The 22,178-nt window shown below is 47.7% G+C and overlaps 1 protein-coding gene across 3 annotated transcripts in view; it reads left to right on the top strand.

The window, feature by feature from the left end:
* Positions 1 to 22,178, top strand: part of KCNIP1 (potassium voltage-gated channel interacting protein 1) — a 916,677-nt gene that overhangs the window by 468,842 nt on the left and 425,657 nt on the right. The window contains exon 1 of one of the 3 annotated variants that reach the window (XM_075342298.1): positions 19,079 to 19,490. The exons of 1 other annotated variant lie outside the window; for it this stretch is intronic. In XM_075342298.1, coding sequence (XP_075198413.1) covers positions 19,430 to 19,490 — 61 coding nt within the window. In that variant the 5' untranslated portion in view covers positions 19,079 to 19,429. Of the gene's footprint in view, positions 1 to 19,078; positions 19,491 to 22,178 lie in introns of those variants that run through there. One more of the 3 variants, XM_075342296.1, reaches the window with a different exon arrangement.

Here is a 22,178-nt window from a genome sequence, read left to right as displayed (position 1 = left end):
GACATGAGTGTAAAATGGAGTCAGTCCTGGCCTGAAGTGGCTTTTAAAACCTCTGGATGTGTCAGATACAAATTGGCAGGGTATCAGTCCCTAGGCCACCTAGACTTCTAGGGTCCTTGGCAAACTGAGAAACTCCTTAGAACCTTTTTATAAGGAGCACTTAATTTGCCCAGGAACTCAGCGACGTAATTGAATCAGGAAACTTCTACAAGCAACAGTAAGCTTTCCTATAGGGTTCGAGTTGCCCGCTCGCTGGACCCTGGAAGGGATCAAAGATCTAGAGTTTTTCTGTTTTGAAAATCCCAGGATTTTAAGATACCTTTTCTCATGTAGAGAAGTAGCAGCAGGAGGATTACACTAACACGCAGCAGAGAAACTGAGCTCTCATTGGGGCAGGTCAGACCACCATCCTAGTGTATACTGTATAAAATGTTCCGGACTGTTTTCTGCAGAGCTTTCCTAAAAGGTAAAAGATTCCTGTCCTCTCTCTGTTGGATTATTCTCTGCTATGCCATCCCTACCTCAACATCCCCAGGAACCGGCCCTTGTTGGGGGGTGAGGAGACAACCCTCTGGCACTGCGCATCACCAAGTAACTCCTGGGGACCTTCAGCAGTGCCCGGCCATACCAAAGACGGACATCACAACTGGCATCACAAACTCTTTATTTATTTATTATATTTTTCTCTCACCCTTTTTAATATTATTTTTAACCCCTATCACAAAAGCCTGTCGCATGGCGCCCGATACAGCCACATCACCACTCAGACCCACCACCGTGACATCAGAAGTCTTCCAAGGGCAGCACACATGTCAATGTGGAAAACCTGCACATCATTTCTCCTGCAGGTACGCTGAGTTTTGACATGTCGTGGATTTGAAACCCACACCGCAGGTCAGTTTATGATGAGTAAAATAAATCACAGAGGGCATGAGAGTTCTAGAATTCCCATCCACTTTACTGGAACTGTGAGAAGTTATGTCTTTATATAGCGAGAACATACATCTTCAAAAACTCACTAAAAACTCATCATGGACACACAGACTAAAAGGAGTGTGTTGTGTGAGGCCGCAACCCTCTAGTCAGATTTTGGCGGGAGTCTTCATATTGCATACTTACGGCCATGTGACTGCTGTTTCCTGCTCTTTCACCTGATGTCCAACTGCTATCTGTTTTTTTCATCCAATTCACTCAGAGCCACATAATTTTACTTGTCCATGTACATAGCCATGAAAATGATGGACTGAGAAGAAACAGAGCGTGTCCTATACTGATCTGATGTTGAGGAACAGAAAAGGACATAGTCAGTGAGTCTGTGTGTGGTCCAATAAAAAAAACTGGCAGCACACAGACATTCACATGGATTTATGAGTTTGCTCTTATGAGCAGAAGAACATGTATTATGTGTAAATAGAGTAGAACAACACCATCATTCATCTCTGGTACACAGAACCCATCTCCTTCCTGAGCGGTATGATGGCTGGACATTCCCATCTTGTTTGTATTTGCATATAATTGTTTGTACAGATGAACAAGGCACCTTCAGATGTCTTGAAATGGCACCAAAGGATGAACCAGACTTGTGCAAGTCCATAATTCTCTTCCTGAGATCTTGGTGATTTCTTTCGACTTTCCCATGATGCTATTTAAAGAAGCAGTGTTTTTCAGGTGTGCTTTAGAATACATCCACAGGAGTGTCTCTAATTAACTCAGATGTTGTCAATGAACCTATCAGAAGCTTCCAAAGGCATGACATCATCATATGGGCAGTCCAATATTGTTTAAAGGCATAGTACTCTTAAGGGTGCTTTACATGCTGCGACATCGTTAACGATATATCGTTGGGGTCACAGTGTTTGTGACGCACATCAGACGTCATTAACATCGCAGCGTGTGACACCTATGTGCGACCTTAAACGATCGCAAAAGTGGCAAAAATCGTTGGTCTGTGATACGTCGTTCATTTACCAAATATCGTTGTCTGATCAGTAGTGAGGTTGTTTCTCGTTCCTGCGGCAGCACAAATTGCTATGTGTGACAATGCAGGAACGAGAAACAACCTCGTACCTGCGGCCGCCCGCAATGAGAAAGGAAGGATGTGAGCGGGATTTGTCCCACTCATCTCCGCCCCTCCACTTCTATTGGGCGGCCGCTTTGTGACGCCGCTGTGACGCTGAACGAACTGCCCCCTTAGAAAGGAGGTGGTTCGCCGGCCAGAGCGACGTCGCTAAGCAGGTATGTGGATGTGACGCTGCCGTAGCGATATTGTTCGCTATAGCAGCGATCACCACATATCGCAGGTATGATGGGGGCGGGTGCTTTTGCGCACGACATCGCTAGCAATCGCTAGCGATGTCACAGAGTGTAAAGCAGCCTTTAGTGTATGTAAACTTTTAAATTTGCAGAAAGTAATAAAAATGCCATAAAACATTCTCTCATTATTCTGGCATTTGGCAAATATAAATAATTTTGGTTCCTAATTGACCTAAAACGGGAAAGGTTAATTCTGATTTCATGTCAGATAGTGAGAAAAACATGCAGACGTGTATTTTTAGATAGTGTATGTAAACTTCTGGCTTCAACGGTACACTGGAGATCAAAATTAGAGAACAATGTATGATCACTTGCTTTTTTCAGAAGTAATATAATCTATATTGATAAATAGTTGAAGGTTTCTTGTAAGGGGTGCACCCTGCCACTAGAACAGTGTTCTACAACAGATCCAAAGTTTATCAACATAAATCCTTTATTTAGCCCAAAACGTGATCATTATAATTAGAGAACAGCAATGACTGTAGCACAGAGAAAGATTATGACTAAATTTTTTTGAAGGTAACAACAGTCACCAATCAGTAGGACGTGTACAGGCCTTTGCTTTGAATGACTTCAGCACATCTGCAGCCACAGGACATCACTAGCCTCTCACACTGCTCTGGTGTGATTTAGGTCCACTCTTCCTCCAGTCTCTTCCACAGTTCTTTATACGGATAAGGCTGCACATCAAACTTAGATAATAGTATAATGCCTCAAGCATATGGACAAATATTGGAATATACAATGAAAAATGCTACTTGCTAATTTGAACATGTGAATAATGAATTGCATACCTGCCATGAATATTAGGAAAAAGGAGATATTTAGCAATCGCATTGATCAATGTAACTGAGCCCCAAGGCCTCAAATCAATGCGATTGCTAAATATCTCATGTTCAAATTAGCAAGTAGCCTTTTTCATTGTATATTCCAATATTTGTCCATATGCTTGAGGCATTATACTATTATCTAAGTTTGATGTGCAGCCTTATCCGTATATAGTATGTAATTTTTGGCTTGCACTCATAATATATATATTAGTGCTCACTTCAGTTATCCTATTCAGTTATATGTAGTTTTTTTTCTGAATGTGAACACAGCTCCGCCCCTTTCGGCCATGTTTTTTCCATCTCCTATATAAGAAAGTCCTTAGTTACCCCTCTCCACCCATAGCAGTTTTTAATTGCAATGAGATGACACACAGTTAGGGTCACAGAGCTAGGGACCCCAATATAGAGATATGCCTTGACGAGGCCTTGGGGCTCAGTTACATTGATCAATGCGATTGCTAAATATCTCCTTTTTCCTAATATTCATGGCAGGTATGCAATTCATTATTTACATGTTCAAATTAGCAAGTAGCATTTTTCATTGTATATTCCAATATTTGTCCATATGCTTGAGGCATTATACTATTATCTAAGTTTGATGTGCAGCCTTATCCGTATATAGTATGTAATTTTTGGCTTGCACTCATAATATATATATTAGTGCTCACTTCAGTTATCCTCTTCCACAGTTCTTTGACTGTTGTGGGTTTCTTGGCCATAACTTTATCACCAAAGGATTTTCCAGAAGTTTTCTATTGGGTTTAGATCAGAACTCTGGACTGGCCATTTCATTGTTCTAATGTTTTCTGTTTCAAGGAATTGCTTTACCCGTCTTGTTGTGTGACAGGAGGTATTGTCCTGCATGAAAATTGCTGGCTGATTGACTGATGAATGTAAGTAAGGAACCACGTGTTGTTGAAGAAGGTTCTGAAACACATTTGCATTCACTCTGCCATGTAGCTGTATGAGAAGACCAACCCCTGCTGCAGAAAACATTCCCCAAACCATGATACTTCCTCCACCACCTTTCACTGACTTCTTAACACACTTTGGGTTCAGTCTTTCCCCAGTTTATCGACCATCAGACCCAAATAAATTAAACTTGCTTTGATCACTAAAATGAACTGTGGACCACTTCTCCTCTGTCCACACAACATGCTCCTTCCCAAAGGTGAGTCTAGCCTTTTGATTCTTTCTGCTAACTAGAGGTTTGGTCACTGCAGAGTGGGCTTTCAGTCTAAATGCTCTTAAACATCGTGACACTGTATCACGAGACAGATTCTTACTCTGTTCAATGCTAAACTGGCGAGCAATTCCAGCTGTAGTATTGCAATGATTACCCATGGAGATTGTTCTCTAATATTGATCAGTGTACTTTTAAATTTATTTCATTTACATTTTTATTATGAGCTTTACAATAAATTCAATTTGTGAAATAAGCTTAAAATACTGCTAGTTTACTCTATGTAAACTCTACTAGTTTACTTTATGTTAGGATTAGAGTTGAGCGCGGTTCTAGGTTCGAGGTTCTCCAGTTCGCGGCTCGAGTGATTTTGGGGGCTGTTCTAGATAGAACTAGAACTCGAGCTTTTTGCTAAAGCTCGATAGTTCTAGATACGTTCGAGAACGGTTCTAGCAGCAAAAAGACAAGCTAATTACTAGCTGGCTTTCCGCTGTAATAGTGTAAGTCACTCTGTGACTCACACTATTATGAAATTTCAGTGTATAGTGTGCGGGAACAGCACATTCAGATCACTGCTGTATGTATAATGGCGATCGCCATTTTTTTTTTTTTCCTTGTCTTCCTTCCCTAAGCGCGCGCGTGTAGTGGGGCGGGCCAGCACGTCAGCCAATCCCAGACACACACACAGCTAAGTGGACTTTTAGCCAGAGAAGCAACGGCATGTGTGATAGGATGTCCATGTCACATGTCCCTGCATTATAAAAACGGACATTTTCCTCCAGCACACCATTATCTGCCTTCTGCGTCCTTGGTGTCAGACATCACTGGCGCAGCTCCTATCGCCGATACTGCTGTATACGCTCTATACACAGCGCTGTACAGCATAGGGATAGCACTTTCTATCAGTCCCTTTAAGGGCTAATACCGGCAGGGTCAGAGCCATAGGTGACAGTCAGGTCCGTGAAAACAGAGTTTAACAGCTACACAAGATGACAGAGTCTGTGTGGCTAAGGTCAGGGATTTCCTCGCTGCATTTCCCCATTAGGAGGGATAGAAAGGCAGGCCTCCTTTCCTCTACCCAGAGACCCACAACCCTGCCACTGTACCCTCCTGCCCTTTGCACACTCAAACTCATTGTTACTAAGCCATTATACTAGCAAACACTGAGTGAACTTAGTGGCATCCTAAACGTGGCTGTTGGACTTCTGTATCGTCCCACAAGTGCAAAGATATTTGCAGTACATCTGCCTGCATTGCACACTCAAACTCATTGTTACTAAGCCATTATACTAGCAAACACTGAGTGAACTTAGTGGCATCCTAAACGTGGCTATTGGACTTCTGTATTGTCCCACAAATGCAAAGATATTTGCAGCACGTCTGCCTGCATTGCACACTCAAACTCATTGTTACTAAGCCATTATACTAGCAAAAACACTGAGTGAACTTAGTGGCATCCTAAACGTGGCTGTTGGATTTCTGCATTGTCCCACTAGTGCAAAGATATTAGCAGCACGTCTGCCTGCATTGCACACTCAAACTCATTGTTACTAATACATTATAATACCAAAAATTGAGTAAACTTAGTGGCATACAAGAACTGGCTGTTGGACTCCATTAGTGCCCCACTGGTGCAAATCTATGTGCAGCACCTCTGCATGACACCCTCCTGCTCTGTTTTTAATAAGCTATAATGATAGCAAAAAATGCTGCCATTTAGTGGCATACAAGAACTGGCTGTTGGACTCCATTAGTGCCCCACTGGTGCAAATCTATTTGCAGCACCTCTGCATGACACCCTCATGCACACTTTGCTACGCTAATTTTATAGCAAACTCAGGGAATTCCTTGCTGCATTTGATCATTCGGAGGGATAGAAAGTGAGGCTTCCTTTAGCTTTTCCTTCTGTTCATAGACAGCATCTCCAAGTCCACACCCGAAGAGCAATTTCTCCTCCACGTGTAAGTGTGGAGAGGCAGCTAGTGCGCATGCGTGTGCCGATTTACCCCAGCTGCAGCATAACTACAGTGTTTCGCCTAGTGAGTATGCTCAGCCTGACTGTGCCATTCCTGAGGCTAAGTCTTCATTTCGGGATACAGCGCATGCTCCCACACTTAGTGCGAAAAGCCTCTTTGCACAGGTACTTGCATTCCGTGCCGGGTCTAAGTCCTGTGTTGTGCCTAGACACCATGCTAAAGCTGATAGTCTTTTTTCAGAGACTGTATTTCATGCTACTGAGCATGCTCAGGCACTTACTGCATCAGAGACTAGGTCCGGTAATGAACTCTTTGGCCCTGCCCCTGACTTGGGGGGCCCATATAGACCACAGGGCATCAGGTGTCCTGACAATGTGGCCAGGCCACTCCCAAATGGCTTGCAGAGGCCAGCCCCTATGACTTGTCACCTCATTATTGATGGTCAGATGATGACTGGTAAGGTGTTTGTGTCGTGGCAGCCATGAGGTCATTATTGAAGTTGCGGTTCCAAATAGGACGCTAGTTATGCCACTCATGACGTGTCACTCTGCTTTTGTCTCCAGGAGGTGCATTGTGGTCCACCTTGGTTTGGGGCGGACCCAGGTTATAAAACGGGCTGGAGCCAACAAGGAGGTGCGCAGTCTTCTATTATGCTCCGAAAGAGCATACCTCCATGTGTTGAACCCATTTCGGCTTTAGGCCAGAGGTAGGCAGGGATAGGGCGTCGATGCAGGCCGCCACCACAGTTGGTAACGCAGAACGGTTAAGACCAGCTCCTGTCCTACAAGTCCTGCTTGTGCAGCCCAGTGGCATTAACAGGCCTGCTGCTGCTGATGCGCCTGCTGTCCACAGGTGTGGCCCCAATGCACACGGTCAGCATACTCAATGGCCCCTGTGATGTTAACAGGGAGTTCCTGGGCTGGGTGGGCGTGTGGACCCTGTGACGCTAACAGGGCTCCCAGTCTCCATAGCCGAGTGGCGTCTAACTCGGTTCAGGCTACTATTAGTTTCATAGCCACACAGCTCTGTATCTTCCACCTAACCTTCCAGTTGCCAACCTCTCCTTTTCCATCTGGGAGCACGGTGGACATTGACTGCTGATGGGGATATATACCTTTCTCTTTCTTTTCTTATTAATTTTCGTTATATAGCGGTAACATAGTATATACCACCTTATCCAAATCTGCCAGTTCCACCGTAACAGATGGTGTTTCTTCATCAAATGTTACTTTTGCTTAACAACCAAACCCACGGACAAAAACTTTTTTCCCCTTTCCTTCCTCTGCCCTCTCCCCCCAACCTCGCACAACCGAAATGTGAGCAAGCTCTCACTCATCAGCTGAGTCTTCCATACCCATTGCAAGTTCGTCCTCCATTTCTTCATGGGCTCCTGCACCTTCCTCAACAATTTTTGCTGATACTATGTGTCGCGGGCGGAGGAGGGGACGCAGCGCTCTCCCACTGCTCGGGTCCGGCTGCTACTGCCGTTGCTCGGTGGCTCTAGCGATGGGCCAGATCCCGGGGACTCGAGATCCCGAGGACACCTGCTGCACAGGTGCTCCTCGCCCGTGAGTGAAAAGGGGTTTGGATTTTGGGATAGTTTATTGTCCGTGACGCCACCCACGGTTGTGGTGATTGTGTGGACACCACCGCTGCTCTGTATGGGTATCCCGGGAGCGGTGACAGGGAGCAGCAAAGTTGTTAGTTCTCCCCTCCGTGGGTAGGGGTTGGTTGTCCCGGGGCCCAGTGATGAGGTGGAGGATGCTGTATGGCGGGGCCGGTGCAGGGCTTGGTAGGGTGCAGGGACGCGGGGGCAGCACTGTGCCTGACGGCACTGTGGTACTCAGCCTGAGACGGTGACACAGTTCTCGGTAAAACACACGGCTGGAAAGACGGTTCCCACGGACGGCTGCTGTTGCTTTTCCCCGGTAGTTGACGGTGACGGTCTCTGTCCCTGCACCTAATGAACTGTTGGTATCGATGGGTTCCCACCGGTAACCCGCTCCCCAGCTTGGATATGGGCCGGAGGAGCCCTACTTTGCCCGCAGGCGCTGGCCCTGAGAAACTGGTGCCTTGGCGGTGGCGGTGTCTCTCTATTACGGTTGGACTGTTGCCTTCAATCGGGACTTAGCTGTTGGGAGACCCAGGAGGTCCCCTTCACTGATGGATTTGGCAAATCCACGGCGACTCCTAGCCTTGCCGGGATCCGAAAGGCCCCTGCCAATGGTGCTGGCTTCTCTTCGTATACCGCTCCGGTACCGCCGGGCCACCACCCGTCCACGGTCCTTTCGGCAACCTCCGATTAGCCGCTCCTGCAGATGGTCACCGCCGTCTGCTGACCTTGCTGTCTCGTCCCGGGGCACACACCCGGACCAACTTCAGGCTTTCTTAACTCTCCTTTTCTCTGTCACTTTTACTTCCACTCCTCTCACTAGCTCCTCTACCACTTCCTTCTCCTTCACAACTCAACTCTATCTGCCTGGCTTTCCCACCTCCAGGACTGTGAACTCCTCGATGGGCGGAGCCTACCGCCTGGCCAACCCCCTGGTGTGAACATCAGCCCCTGGAGGAAGGCAACAAGGATTTAAGTGTAGCTTCGGTGTACCTATCCGGGGTGTAGGGTGTGGTGGTGTCATGACCTGTGACCCCTGGCTTGCCCAGGGCGTCACATTCCCCCTTAGCAAAATGCAGACCGTCCGTGGGCTGCCCGTCCAACACCGGTTTTATTTTTCTGAAAATATAAAAAGAGAAAACACAATACAAATAGAAAAATATCATCCCACAGTGGGAGGTACGGTACTTAAACGTTGCGGTAACATTAAACGGTTACTGCTGCCGCTCTCTCCCACCCAAGTAACCTGGCCCTGATGCTGCCTCTAAGAAACAGGCAGCACCCCTTGACCCCAGTCCTGCACCAAGTTACCCAAGCGGGATCTGTCCTTCCCCTCCAGAGGGTAGCCACCGGTTCCGGTGGTGGCTGGGCCCCAGCCTGCTCCACTGCGGGCCCTCCCTCCAACCTGCCTCTCCGGAGGCGGTAACGGTAGCTGCAACAATATATTTTTATTTACAACCCACTTAACGTTTGTGGTTGCCCTGCAAGTTCACGGGCTTGTCCGTAAGGAGTCCCTTACGCAACTTTTCAAACGGTCCCCACGGGGACAACAATGCCGGCAATGGCCGGTTCCAATCACGGTTCAAATCAGGTGACTTGTCACGGTTTCATTTCTCTTATCATTCTTTAAACTTTTCAAACTTTTAAACACACACATACTTTGGTGGTCCCAACGGGGACAACTTTTAGGCGGAGGACCGCCGGCTTAACAGTCCATCCTCAATCGCGGGGCTCTAGTGCCACCTTCACATGGTGCACCTCTATGGACCCCGATGGTAGCTCGCTGCGGGTCATCTTCCTCCATATTCATGCGGGCATGCACATCTGCTCTACACCCCTCTCGGGCATCGATCTCCCTGTGCAGCTGCCGTTGCCGCCGCTCCCAGCCGGGAGCACTTTCTGTTTGCTCCGGTTCAGCGTGTGCGGGGGACGGACCCAGCCAGAGTCCCTCCGTGTCGGCTACGACCGGCACCTTCAGTAATGAGGGACCCCGCTGTGACATGGCCTGCTCTGCCTCCTGGCAGCTGCATCCCTGCCGTGCCTCCGGTGCATCTTTGCTGACGGCCTCAGCCTTCGGCTTCTTCCATGGAAGCGGATCAGGGTGGTCGCGAGCTTCTGCTGCAGGTCGGTCCGCCGGGGCGGATTGGCAGGGTACCGCTACCGGTGGTGGTGGTAGCGGGCCTAGTGGCGGGGCAGCAGCAGCCAACACGGGTAGCGGGGGAGGTAGCAGGGCGAGCGAGTATGGACCGGGTCCCTCGGCCGCGATGACCGACCCACTAGGGGTACAGGGGCGTGGGTCACTTACCCTCCCTTCCAAGACTCCCTCCACCTCACGTCTCCGTATGGCCGCCACCACTTCCGTCATGTTGGCCTCCCACTCCTCCAGGAGGAGCTGCATGCGGACCTGCAGACGGCTGCTTAGCTGGACGGTCCGGACTTCCACCCACGTTGCAGGGCCAGGCGCGGGGACCACGGTGTTGTCGGTCGGACTCAGCATCTTTAGCAGCGGACTCTTCCAGGAACCAGTCAATGGCCGCCGGGTCCTGGCGTCCCTGCTTCTATAGCCGCGCTCATATGCGGCCAGCCGCCATTTCGTCCCCCTTAGCCTCTTTCCGGCCCCTCCTCTATCGGGGCGGGGTTTTGGCCTTCGCGCCTCCACTACTCGAGAAGACGCTCGAGCGGGAACTTTTCGCGCCAAAGATGGCGGCTTCTGCAATTTTCTGGCCGGATACCTCCGGCGGTAACAAGGCGCACCTCTACCCAATGGCAGAGCGGTAAGATCCTGTTCGTGACGCCAAGTTGTCGCAGGCGGAGGAGGGGACGCAGCGCTCTCCCACTGCTCGGGTCCGGCTGCTACTGCCGTTGCTCGGTGGCTCGAGCGATGGGCCGGATCCCGGGGACTCGAGCGGCGCTCCTCGCCTGTGAGTGAAAAGGGGTTTGGATTTTGGGATAGTTTATTGTCCGTGATGCCACCCACGGTTGTGGTGATTGTGTGGACACCACCGCTGCTCTGTATGGGGATCCCGGGAGCGGTGACAGGGAGCAGCAAAGTTGTTAGTTCTCCCCTCCGTGGGTAGGGGGTGGTTGTCCCGGGGCCCAGTGATGAGGTGGAGGATGCTGTATGGCGGGGCCGGTGCAGGGCTTGGTAGGGTGCAGGGACGCTGGGGCAGCACTGTGCCTGACGGCACTGTGGTACTCACTCAGCCTGAGACGGTGACACAGTTCTCGGTAAAACACACGGCTGGAAAGACGGTTCCCACGGACGGCTGCTGTTGCTTTTCCCCGGTAGTTGACGGTGACGGTCTCTGTCCCTGCACCTAATGAACTGTTGGTATCGATGGGTTCCCACCGGTAACGCGCTCCCCAGCTTGGATATGGGCCGGAGGAGCCCTACTTTGCCCGCAGGGGCTGGCCCTGAGAAACTGGTGCCTTGGCGGTGGCGGTGTCTCTCTATTACGGTTGGACTGTTGCCTTCAATTGGGACTTAGCTGTTGGGAGACCCAGGAGGTCCCCTTCACTGATGGATTTGGCAAATCCACGGCGACTCCTAGCCTTGCCGGGATCCGAAAGGCCCCTGCCAATGGTGCTGGCTTCTCTTCGTATACCGCTCCGGTACCGCCGGGCCACCACCCGTCCACGGTCCTTTCGGCAACCTCCGATTAGCCGCTCCTGCAGATGGTCCCCGCCGTCTGCTGACCTTGCTGTCTCGGCCCAGGGCACACACCCGGACCAACTTCAGGCTTTCTTAACTCTCCTTTTCTCTGTCACTTTACTTCCACTCCTCTCACTAGCTCCTCTACCACTTCCTTCTCCTTCACAACTCAACTCTATCTGCCTGGTTTTCCCGCCTCCAGGACTGTGAACTCCTCGGTGGGCGGAGCCAACCGCCTGGCCCACCACCTGGTGTGAACATCAGCCCCTGGAGGAAGGCAACAAGGATTTAAGTGTAGCTTCGGTGTACCTATCCGGGGTGTAGGGTGTGGTGGTGTCATGACCTGTGACCCCTGGCTTGCCCAGGGCGTCACATTATGCGCCCTTGTTAATCCCTATCCCCCACCATGACTGCCGCCTAGGTGCCGCTCACCGTATGGACCTTGTAGATCTTATTATCTCTTCTGCATATGACTCCTCCTGTACTTCCTCACCTTCCTCTTGGACCAACACCTGACTCCGAATAATGCTTACAGTGTGCTCCATCTTGTAGATGACCAGAATTGTCACGCTGAGAATGGCATCGCCAGTGCTAAACATCTTCGTCGACATTTGTAAACTGTGTAGAAGGGTGCATAGGTCCTTGATCTGACACCACTCCAGCAGCGTGATCTGCACCACCTCTGGATCAAGTTAGCCCAGGGTATATGTCATACCGTATTTCTGCAGGGCTCTGCGGTGCTGCCACACATGCTGCAACATGTGCAGATTCCAATTCCTGCATGTCGGAACATCGCATTTCCGGCGTTTAACCACCAGACCCTAAGACTTCAGGAGCGATGAAAGTTGTTGAGCTGCTGGGTGCGAAGGATGAAAGTGAGCACATAGCAGCGTCCCCGCTGCACAAGGCCATGTAGGCCGGGATGGTATTTTAAAAATTGCTGGACAACCAGGTTCAACACGTGAGCCATACAAGGCACGTGTGTCACATTGCCCTGAAGAAGGGTCGCAGACTGGTTTGCATCATTGTCGCACCCGACCTTCCCTGACTGCTGGTTGAGTGTAGACAACTATTGATGAAACTCGGTCTCACTCTCCAGAGCTAACCGTCCACAATTCCTCAGCGGTGTCTCACATTTCCCCTACATTTCAAAGTAAACATTTGACCACCTGATGGCCTTGAGCTCTGCTGCCAGCATAGTAAGGAGGTGTGTGGGATTCCTTGGGCGCAGTTACAAGGAAGGGTGGCCTGACCACACAGGGTTTGGGCCGAGGTAGAGCACCCACACGAGGTTGAGGAGGCAGAAGCAGTGGAGGAACTTGTACATACAGAAGAAGGATTGACACACAAGTCGTGGGGACGGCAAGACTTGTACAGCAAACCCTTCTCCATCTCTCACCATAGTTACCCAGTGCCCAGTCAGCAACATGTAACTCCCCTGTCCATGCTTACTGGTCCAAGTATCTGTGGTGAAATGCACCCTGTCACACACAGAGTTTCTCAAGGAATCGGTGAGGTTGTGCGCGACCTGCTGTGGTAGCGCGGGCACGCCTTTCTTGGAGAAGGAGTGACGACTGGCCATCGGCTCTTGGGGCACTGCAATGGGCATAAGGTCTCGAAAATCCTTGGTCTCAAAAGGGTGTAAAGGCAGCCTTTCTGTTGCCAACAAGTTGCAGATGATGAAACTCAACCTCTTAGGCATGACATGCCTTTCGAAAATCATGTAAAACACAGCGAGGGGACTCCAACCACAGTCTCCCTCGTTGCCACTAATTGGGCCACAGACACCCCACTTGACTGGCATCACTTGATCCCCCTTTTCAAAATGAAACAGATGCTTTGCATGAAGCACTCTCAAAAATACGCGTGCCTTTCGCCTCCCCTGGATGACCCAGGGGAAGAAAAGTCCTCTGAGAGCCATGACTTGTTCATCTTGGTTCTTTTTTCAAAAGCGAGGGGACTCCAACCACAGTCTCCCTCGTTGCAAATAATTGGGCCACACACACCCCACTTGACTGGCATCAGTTGATCCCCCTTTTCAAAATGAAACAGATGCTTTGCATGAAGCACTCTCAAAAATACGCGTGCCTTTCGCCTCCCCTGGATGACCCAGGGGAAGAAAAGTCCTCTGAGAGCCATGACTTGTTCATCTTGGTTCTTTTTTCAAAAGCGAGGGGACTCCAACCACAGTCTCCTTCGTTGCCACTAATTGGGCTACACACACCCCACTTGACTGGCATCACTTGATCCCCCTTTTCAAAATGAAACAGATGCTTTGCATGAAGCACTCTCAAAAATACGCGTGCCTTTCGCCTCCCCTGGCTGACCCAGGGGAAGAAAAGTCCTCTGAGAGCCATGATTTGTTCATTTTGGTTCTTTTAGAAACACAGCGAGGGGACTCCAACCACAGTCTCCCTCGTTTCCACTAATTGGGCCACACACACCCCACTTGACTGGCATCACTTGATCCCCCTTTTCAAAATGAAACAGATGCTTTGCATGAAGCACTCTCAAAAATACGCGTGCCTTTCGCCTCCCCTGGATGACCCAGGGGAAGAAAAGTCCTCTGAGAGCCATGACTTGTTCATCTTGGTTCTTTTTTCAAAAGCGAGGGGACTCCAACCACAGTCTCCCTCGTTGCCACTAATTGGGCCACACACACCCCACTTGACTGGCATCATTTGATCCCCCTTTTCAAAATGAAACAGATGCTTTGCATGAAGCACTCTCAAAAATACGCGTGCCTTTCGCCTCCCCTGGATGACCCAGGGGAAGAAAAGTCCTCTGAGAGCCATGACTTGTTCATCTTGGTTCTTTTTTCAAAAGCGAGGGGACTCCAACCACAGTCTCCCTCGTTGCCACTAATTGGGCCACACACACCCCACTTGACTGGCATCACTTGATCCCCCTTTTCAAAATGAAACAGATGCTTTGCATGAAGCACTCTCAAAAATACGCGTGCCTTTCTCCTCCCCTGGATGACCCAGGGGAAGAAAAGTCCTCTGAGAGCCATGATTTGTTCATTTTGGTTCTTTTAGAAACACAGCGAGGGGACTCCAACCACAGTCTCCCTCATTTCCACTAATTGGGCCACACACACCCCACTTGACTGGCATCACTTGATCCCCCTTTTCAAAATGAAACAGATGCTTTGCATGAAGCACTCTCAAAAATACGCGTGCCTTTCTCCTCCCCTGGATGACCCAGGGGAAGAAAAGTCCTCTGAGAGCCATGACTTGTTCATCTTGGTTCTTTTCTCAAAAGCGAGGGGACTCCAACCACAGTCTCCCTCGTTGCCACTAATTGGGCCACACACACCCCACTTGACTGGCATCACTTGATCCCCCTTTTCAAAATGAAACAGATGCTTTGCATGAAGCACTCTCAAAAATACGCGTGCCTTTCTCCTCCCCTGGATGACCCAGGGGAAGAAAAGTCCTCTGAGAGCCATGATTTGTTCATTTTGGTTCTTTTAGAAACACAGCGAGGGGACTCCAACCACAGTCTCCCTCATTTCCACTAATTGGGCCACACACACCCCACTTGACTGGCATCACTTGATCCCCCTTTTCAAAATGAAACAGATGCTTTGCATGAAGCACTCTCAAAAATACGCGTGCCTTTCTCCTCCCCTGGATGACCCAGGGGAAGAAAAGTCCTCTGAGAGCCATGACTTGTTCATCTTGGTTCTTTTCTCAAAAGCGAGGGGACTCCAACCACAGTCTCCCTCGTTGCCACTAATTGGGCCACACACACCCAACTTGACTGGCATCACTTGATCCCCCTTTTCAAAATGAAAAAGATGCTTTGCATGAAGCACTCTCAAAAATACGCGTGTCTTTCGCCTCCCCTGGCTGACCCAGGGGAAGAAAAGTCCTCTGAGAGCCATGTCCACATTGTCAGTGGACAGACACGTGTGCTTATCTGCCAGCAGACCCCCAGCAGCACTGAAGACAGGTTCCGAGAGAACGCTGGCTGCAGGACACGACAAGATCCCCAAGGCGTACGTGGCAAGCTAAGGCAATTTATCCAGATTGGAAGCCTAAAATGAGCAGGGCTCAAGTTGCACAATAATGGCATCGATGTTTCCTTGCATATACTCATATATCTGTGTGTCCTCCTCTTTTTCCTTGTCCAGCTCTTTTGTTTTCGCATGAGTATATGTCCTTGTCACTTTCCCATGTGTTTGTGTTGTGTTGTGAGTTGTTTGTCACCTTTTGGACACCTTTGAGGGTGTTTTCTAGGTGTTTTTATGTATTTGTGAATGCCTGCCATTGTTTCCTATGCGGTTGGAGGTCGGTTCGTCGAACGTTCGACGAACCGAACTCGAACGGGACCTCCGTTCGACGAACCGAACTCGAGCCGAACCACGACCGGTTCGCTCATCTCTAGTTAGGATATAATAACATAGGACTACACAATGACCTTAACATTTATGAAATAAGCTTAAAATACTGCTAGTTTACTCATGTTAGGATATAATCACATAGGACTACACAATGACCTTAACATTTATGAAATTGGGTGTTGTTCTCTAATTTTGACTTGCAGTGTATATGCTTCACAATCATTGACCATCGCGTATTTCCAAGACTACAGTCAACTTTCTAGTTCCCATTAGTATAAATTCCAAGTTACAAAAGTTACAATGAACCTGGAACTTGGTCTATTAAGATGACCTACGTTCATGATTTGTCACCTGCACAAAATCACTGCCTTCAGTTTTCTCGTTAGAGGGTATCGAATGTGCACATCATTAGGCGACTCTTCCAATGTCATCAGGAGCCTACTGGAGAACAGTGTCCCATCTAATTAGACAACCCTAGGAAATTATTTGATGCCTGCTCTGAATTTCGGGCAGGGGTAGAGAAGTGTGATCTGTCAGTCAAGGGAAATGAGAGCCGGAAGTGATCAACGTGATTACAACTTCAAAGATGGACTGTTCTGCAATGTACTAGAAGTATGTATGTAACAAGCATTAAATGGCCTTTACAAACATGACTTTAGCTAGGGATCAAATTTCCTGATGACAGGGTCCCTTTAAAGAGTGATGGCTGTGGTTAAAATGTACATATTCTTTATTCCATCATGATGATAAAATATCAGTGTAAATGTTGACGCATTTCGACCACTTATCCGACTTAGTCGAGAAACATTTTGGATACTAAAAATAAATACTAGTTTCCTAAAAATGCTTAAAGGTAATCTGTCACCAGGTTTTTGCTACTTAATCTGAGAGCAGCATTATGAAGGAAAAGAGACCCTGATTAAAGCGATGTGTCACTTACTAGGCTGCATAGCGTAGCTTTTATAAAATTACTGATTAATTAGCAGTAGATTACAATTAGAGGACTACTTGGCGTGGTGCCAGGTAGTCCAGCAGCTGCATGAGCTTGTTATAATCCTGCTCTACATTCAAATAACTGCTAGATCTGCGGCAGAGAAAGCGCTGATCTTATCAAAATAACAACAGGCGGCTCAATAAGTGACACATCGTTTGAATCAGGGTCGGTGTCTCTACATTATGCTGCTCTCAGATGGGGGAGCAAAAACCTGGTGACAAATTCACTTAAAAAAATCTGTACATTGTAAGAAGCCGCAGTTGTTACTCCTTCTACAGATATGGACTATTATTCGGTTGCTTTAGCATTAAGTTGCTTTGTAGCATTAAGATCCTGGTTTCAAATCTGACCAAGGGTAATATCAGTATGTTCTCCCGTTGTTTGCATTGGTTTCCTCTGGATACCGTAGTTACTACACTCTATAAGGCAATTCATATTGTGAGTCCCAGTGGGGACAGTGCTTGATAAAAATGTCTCCAAAGCTCTATATGATCAGGGGCAGACATTTCATTGGTGCAGTCAGGGGCCTAAAATAAGGAAGCCCATTTCTACCTCCAAGGTAGGTGGAATTGTGCATTTTGATGAGTGAATTGAATATACACTGTTATTGCACAGGGGTCTAAGAAGTCAGGGGGCCCAAATCTACCTCCAAGGCAGGTGGGATTGTGCATTTTGATGAGTGAATGGACTGTACACTGATCTTGCACAAGGGGTCTAAGAAGTCAGGGAGCCCAAATATAATATAGGAGAAACTCCAGCTTACCATATAGTTCTGTGCAACAGGGCTAGGCGTGCTCGTGATCCTTCAGGAGGCCAGGCTGTAGTCAGTCATGATTGAAGAAGGGTTGGATCCAGCATCAAAATCCATGGTTTAAAAAAATTCATGACTAAGGACTACTTTTAAATTCACCGTCCGAAACGCGTAAGGTGTTTCATGCACTTTTCCCCATCCCTCTGCCAATATATACATCTCTTGTATATTTTTATACTTATTTTTCAATAAAGTGGAATTTTTTTAAACCATGGATTTTGATGTTGGATCCAACCTTCTTCAATCATGGCCCAAATATACCTCCAAGGCAGGTGGGATTGTGCATTTTGATGAGTGAATGGACTGTACATTGTTCTTGCACAGGGGTCTAAAGGGTGCTTTACACGCTGCAACATCACCAACGATATATCGTCGGGGTCACGTCGTTAGTGACGCACATCCAGCGCCGTTAGCGACATCGCAGCGTGTGACACCAATGAGCGACGTTCAACGAGCGCAAAAACGTGAAAAATCGTTGCTCGTTGACACATCGCTCATTTCCTTAATATCGTTGCTGCTGCAGGTACGATGTTATTCGTCGTTCCTGCAGCAGCACACATCGCTATGTGTGACACCGCAGGAGCGACGAACATCTCCTTACCTCCATCCACCGGCAATTAGGAAGGAAGGAGGTGGGCGGCATGTTCCGGCCGCTCATCTCCGCCCCTTTGCTTCTATTGGACGGCTGCCGTGTGACGTCGCTGTGATGCCGCATGAACTGCCCCCTTAGAAAGGAGGCGGATCGCCGGCCAGAGCGACGTCGCAGGGAAGGTAAGTCCGTGTGACGGGTGTTAGCGATGTTGTGCGCCACGGGCAGCGATTTGCCCGTGACGCACAACCGACGGGGGAGGGGACGCTCGCTAGCGATATTGGTACCAATATCGCAGCGTGTAAAGCACCCTTAAGAAGTCAGGGGTCCCAAATTTACCTCCAAGACAGGTGGAATTGTGCATTTTGATGAGTGAATGGACTGTACACTGTTCTTGCACAGGGGTCTTAGAAGTCAGGGAGCCCATTTCTACCTCCAAGGCAGGTGGGATTGTGCATTTTGATGATTTTTTGGACTGTACATTGTTCTTCTGTCTGTGTATGGGATATTATATAAATATGGACAGACATAGTAATATATTAGTTACAGGAAATGTAAACACAAATACATTGTAGTGATCTGTAGTGTGCACAATGTAAGGGAGATCTAAAAAAGTGACACAAATGTCAGAGCTTCACCATTGATGGAGAAATCCTGCTGCCGCCAGTCACTTGTGCTCCTTGTCTCCATTTCTAAGTATTGCATAACATTAGGCACTGTGACTGCTCATTCCTCTAAGCTTCTGTTTACATGCTATCAGTCCTATAGAGCAGGATCTCATTCATTGGTACCCAGAACACGAGCCCATTCCTCCCCAAGACCCCCACCATGCCTGCATCCATCTGATGCATTGATGTATACAGCTTGGAGGTGGGGAGGAGACCCCAATGTGTTCCTGTGCTGCTGGTGTGCTGGAATCTACCTAGATTAGATATTGCTGGGAGCTGCTGTGAATAATAACTGAACCCTCAGTGTGAGTCAGTGAGGAGAGGGGGAGAGCAGGGCTGTGAGCAGAGGCTGAGCACCACTACACTGCTGTCCTCTGCTCTGCACAGTTCTCAATACAAGCGGATCTCCACAGAAGAAGGAGACACACAAGGGGCACAAGTGCCATCTCCAGTATGGGTGCAGTGATGGGAACCTTCTCCTCCCTGCAGACAAAGCAGAGGAGACCCTCTAAAGGTAAGAGCTGGCTCCCCCGACTGTGCAGTCTGTAGGCAGCCTGCATGTTCTGCATGTTCAGGTGCCAGGCAGCTAGTGCATGTCTCATTGGCATACTCGGCCACAATGCCTGATGGCTACCAATGGTGATGTGGCAGATGCAGACAGTGTGTTATTGAGGGAGGGTGTGAGATGTGCTGCTGCATGACACCCAGTCCTGTCATCAACAGTGTGCCCAGTGCCAGGCTGAATGTGCCATGCAACAAGCGACCACTGCCCTCTGCATTATACTGCCCTGGAATATGGAGGCTCGTTATGTAAAGTGTCAGCTCTGTGGCAGTGATGTGTAGAGTCCACAGTCGTTATGTAAACAGCGGCCAGCAGGCTGGAGAACAACTGTTGATCCTCACAGTCTTCATTTCTGCCTATTATCTTCCCCTATCCTCCTCTTGTCCTGCAGGGCAATGCAATAAGCAGGTTTTCTCACCATGGTCTGGTCCCAATATGACCCCATACAGCTAGGAACCACTGGTGATTTTATTTACTTTATATCCTGGTACCTCACAAGGGTTAATAGACTTTTTTCATTTGCTTCTTGCACCTTAAAGGATTACAATTTGCCATATTAAAGCCGATAAACCATTCCGAAAACGGATCAGAAGTGTTATCACATTTTCCAAAACCGGTCATCATAGTAAAGTATTGGACAGTCATGAACAGCGCTATATCATGTAATCTTGTAATATTTTGCCATGAGTAACAAGACTTCTTCGTAAAATATATATATATATATATATATATACACACTGTGTTTTTCCAAGAATAAGACCTCCTCCAAAAATCCAAAAATAAACAATAGTGCTTTTTTGGGGGGCAAAAAAAATATAAGACAGTGTCAGATTTTTGGAAAAACACGGTATATGTATCTGTCTATCTATCTATCTATCTATATATATATATATATATATATATATATATATATATATATATTATATATTTTTTTTTTTTTTGTATTATCTTTTTTTGTACTATTTAAATTTAATTCACTCATAAAATAAAGACAGGACCAGAAAGAAAAACATTAAAAATGTAGGTAAAAAAAAGCTTTTGTCCTGTAAGGAGAAAAAAGATTGAAGTTAGATAACAGATATTCACTACAGTCGTTTTAAATGTTTTTTTTCCCATTTCTACAAAAATATAAAACAACAATAATTTCCATACAAAGACCTGAATCAGACATCTATATACACTGATACATGTACCTATTATAATTTATGGAGCTGTTCACATGTGTGTTTTTGGTTGTGTTTTCGGATTATGTGTCCAGAAAAAAAATTCAGAGACGTATCCCAAAATTACCCATATAATCCTATGGGTCTGAGAAATTCATAGACAGCACACGGACAGCATTAGTGTAGAACCCATGTGCTGTTTATCTTAGGCACCCTTCACACATCCATGAAAAACGTTCATGTTTTGCACAGCCGTGTTGAAGGTATGTAAGCCCCATCCGTGTGCCGTGATTTTGACACACTAGTGTTCACCGTGTGCTATCCGGAGAGTAGGATATTTTTACTCACCTGTCTCCGTCGCTGCTGTCCCTGGCGCTGTTGTCTCTGGTGCTTCTGCTTCCGGGTCCGCGGTGCAGTGAATATTCATGACCATAATGAGTGGGCCTGGAAGCAAGTGACAGCAGCGCCAAAGACAGCAGGGCATAAGACAAGTGAGTATAGAGAATAATTTTATTTCAAAGACACGTTTTTTCTCTGGTACATGTCACACTGATGTCACACAGATCACATCAGTGTGTGGTCCATGTGACACCCGTGCTGCCGGAGAAAAACAGACATTTTGCCGTGTGGAACATATGGACACATACGGACACACAGTCCTTGTGATAACACTGATGTGTGCACAGGCCCATTGATTTTAATGGTTCTGCATATGTCCATGTCTCCGTTATGTATGAAAACGGACGTGATACGTACCAACATCACTGAGGCTACTTTCACACTTGCGTTGGACGGCTTCCGTTGCTATCCGCAGCCTTGAGGAATTACGGTAACAGTTGCAGGAAACCGTTATATGCCTCATAGACTTCTATTAGCTACGGATAGCAACAGATGGTCTTGCATTGTATCCGCCCCGCGGCGCATCAGTTGTTTTGATGCTGACCGTCAGTGACCGTCGGGCAGATGCAACGCTGCATGTAGCGTTTTTCTGCACTTCAAAAAAACGCAACCTGCAGGATTCCGTCGGCGTCCGTTGTTTTTATAATGGACGCCTATGGTGGCGGATTCCGTTAGAATCCGTCATTTGACGGATTCTATTAACGCATCCGTCTTTACACAACTGAGCATGCTCAGATGTGTAAAGTCAAGGAAAAAAACCTATAACGGATTGCGTTATTTTGTACGATCCGTATCATCTGTTGTGCCACTATATGCAACGCATCCGTTGCATCCGTCACACAACACAATGCTACGGATCCCGTCCAACGCAAGTGTGAAACTAGCCTGACCTGTAAAGGGGGCCTTAAGAGTAGGAGAAGTTTTGTTGCTTCTTCAGTTTTCCATATGGGAAAATTACTGATGAAATGCTATCTCTGATGGTAAACGCTGAAACACTGTCCAACACTGCTGAAAATCAATGATGAGTCTCCTATAGTTTTTTGCAGACGTGAAAAATCACTGATATCTGAATGAGGCC

Source organism: Anomaloglossus baeobatrachus, chromosome 4, assembly GCF_048569485.1.
Source record: "Anomaloglossus baeobatrachus isolate aAnoBae1 chromosome 4, aAnoBae1.hap1, whole genome shotgun sequence".
In the NCBI taxonomy this organism is placed as follows: domain Eukaryota; kingdom Metazoa; phylum Chordata; class Amphibia; order Anura; family Aromobatidae; genus Anomaloglossus; species Anomaloglossus baeobatrachus.
This window is presented reverse-complemented; position numbering and strand designations above follow the sequence as displayed.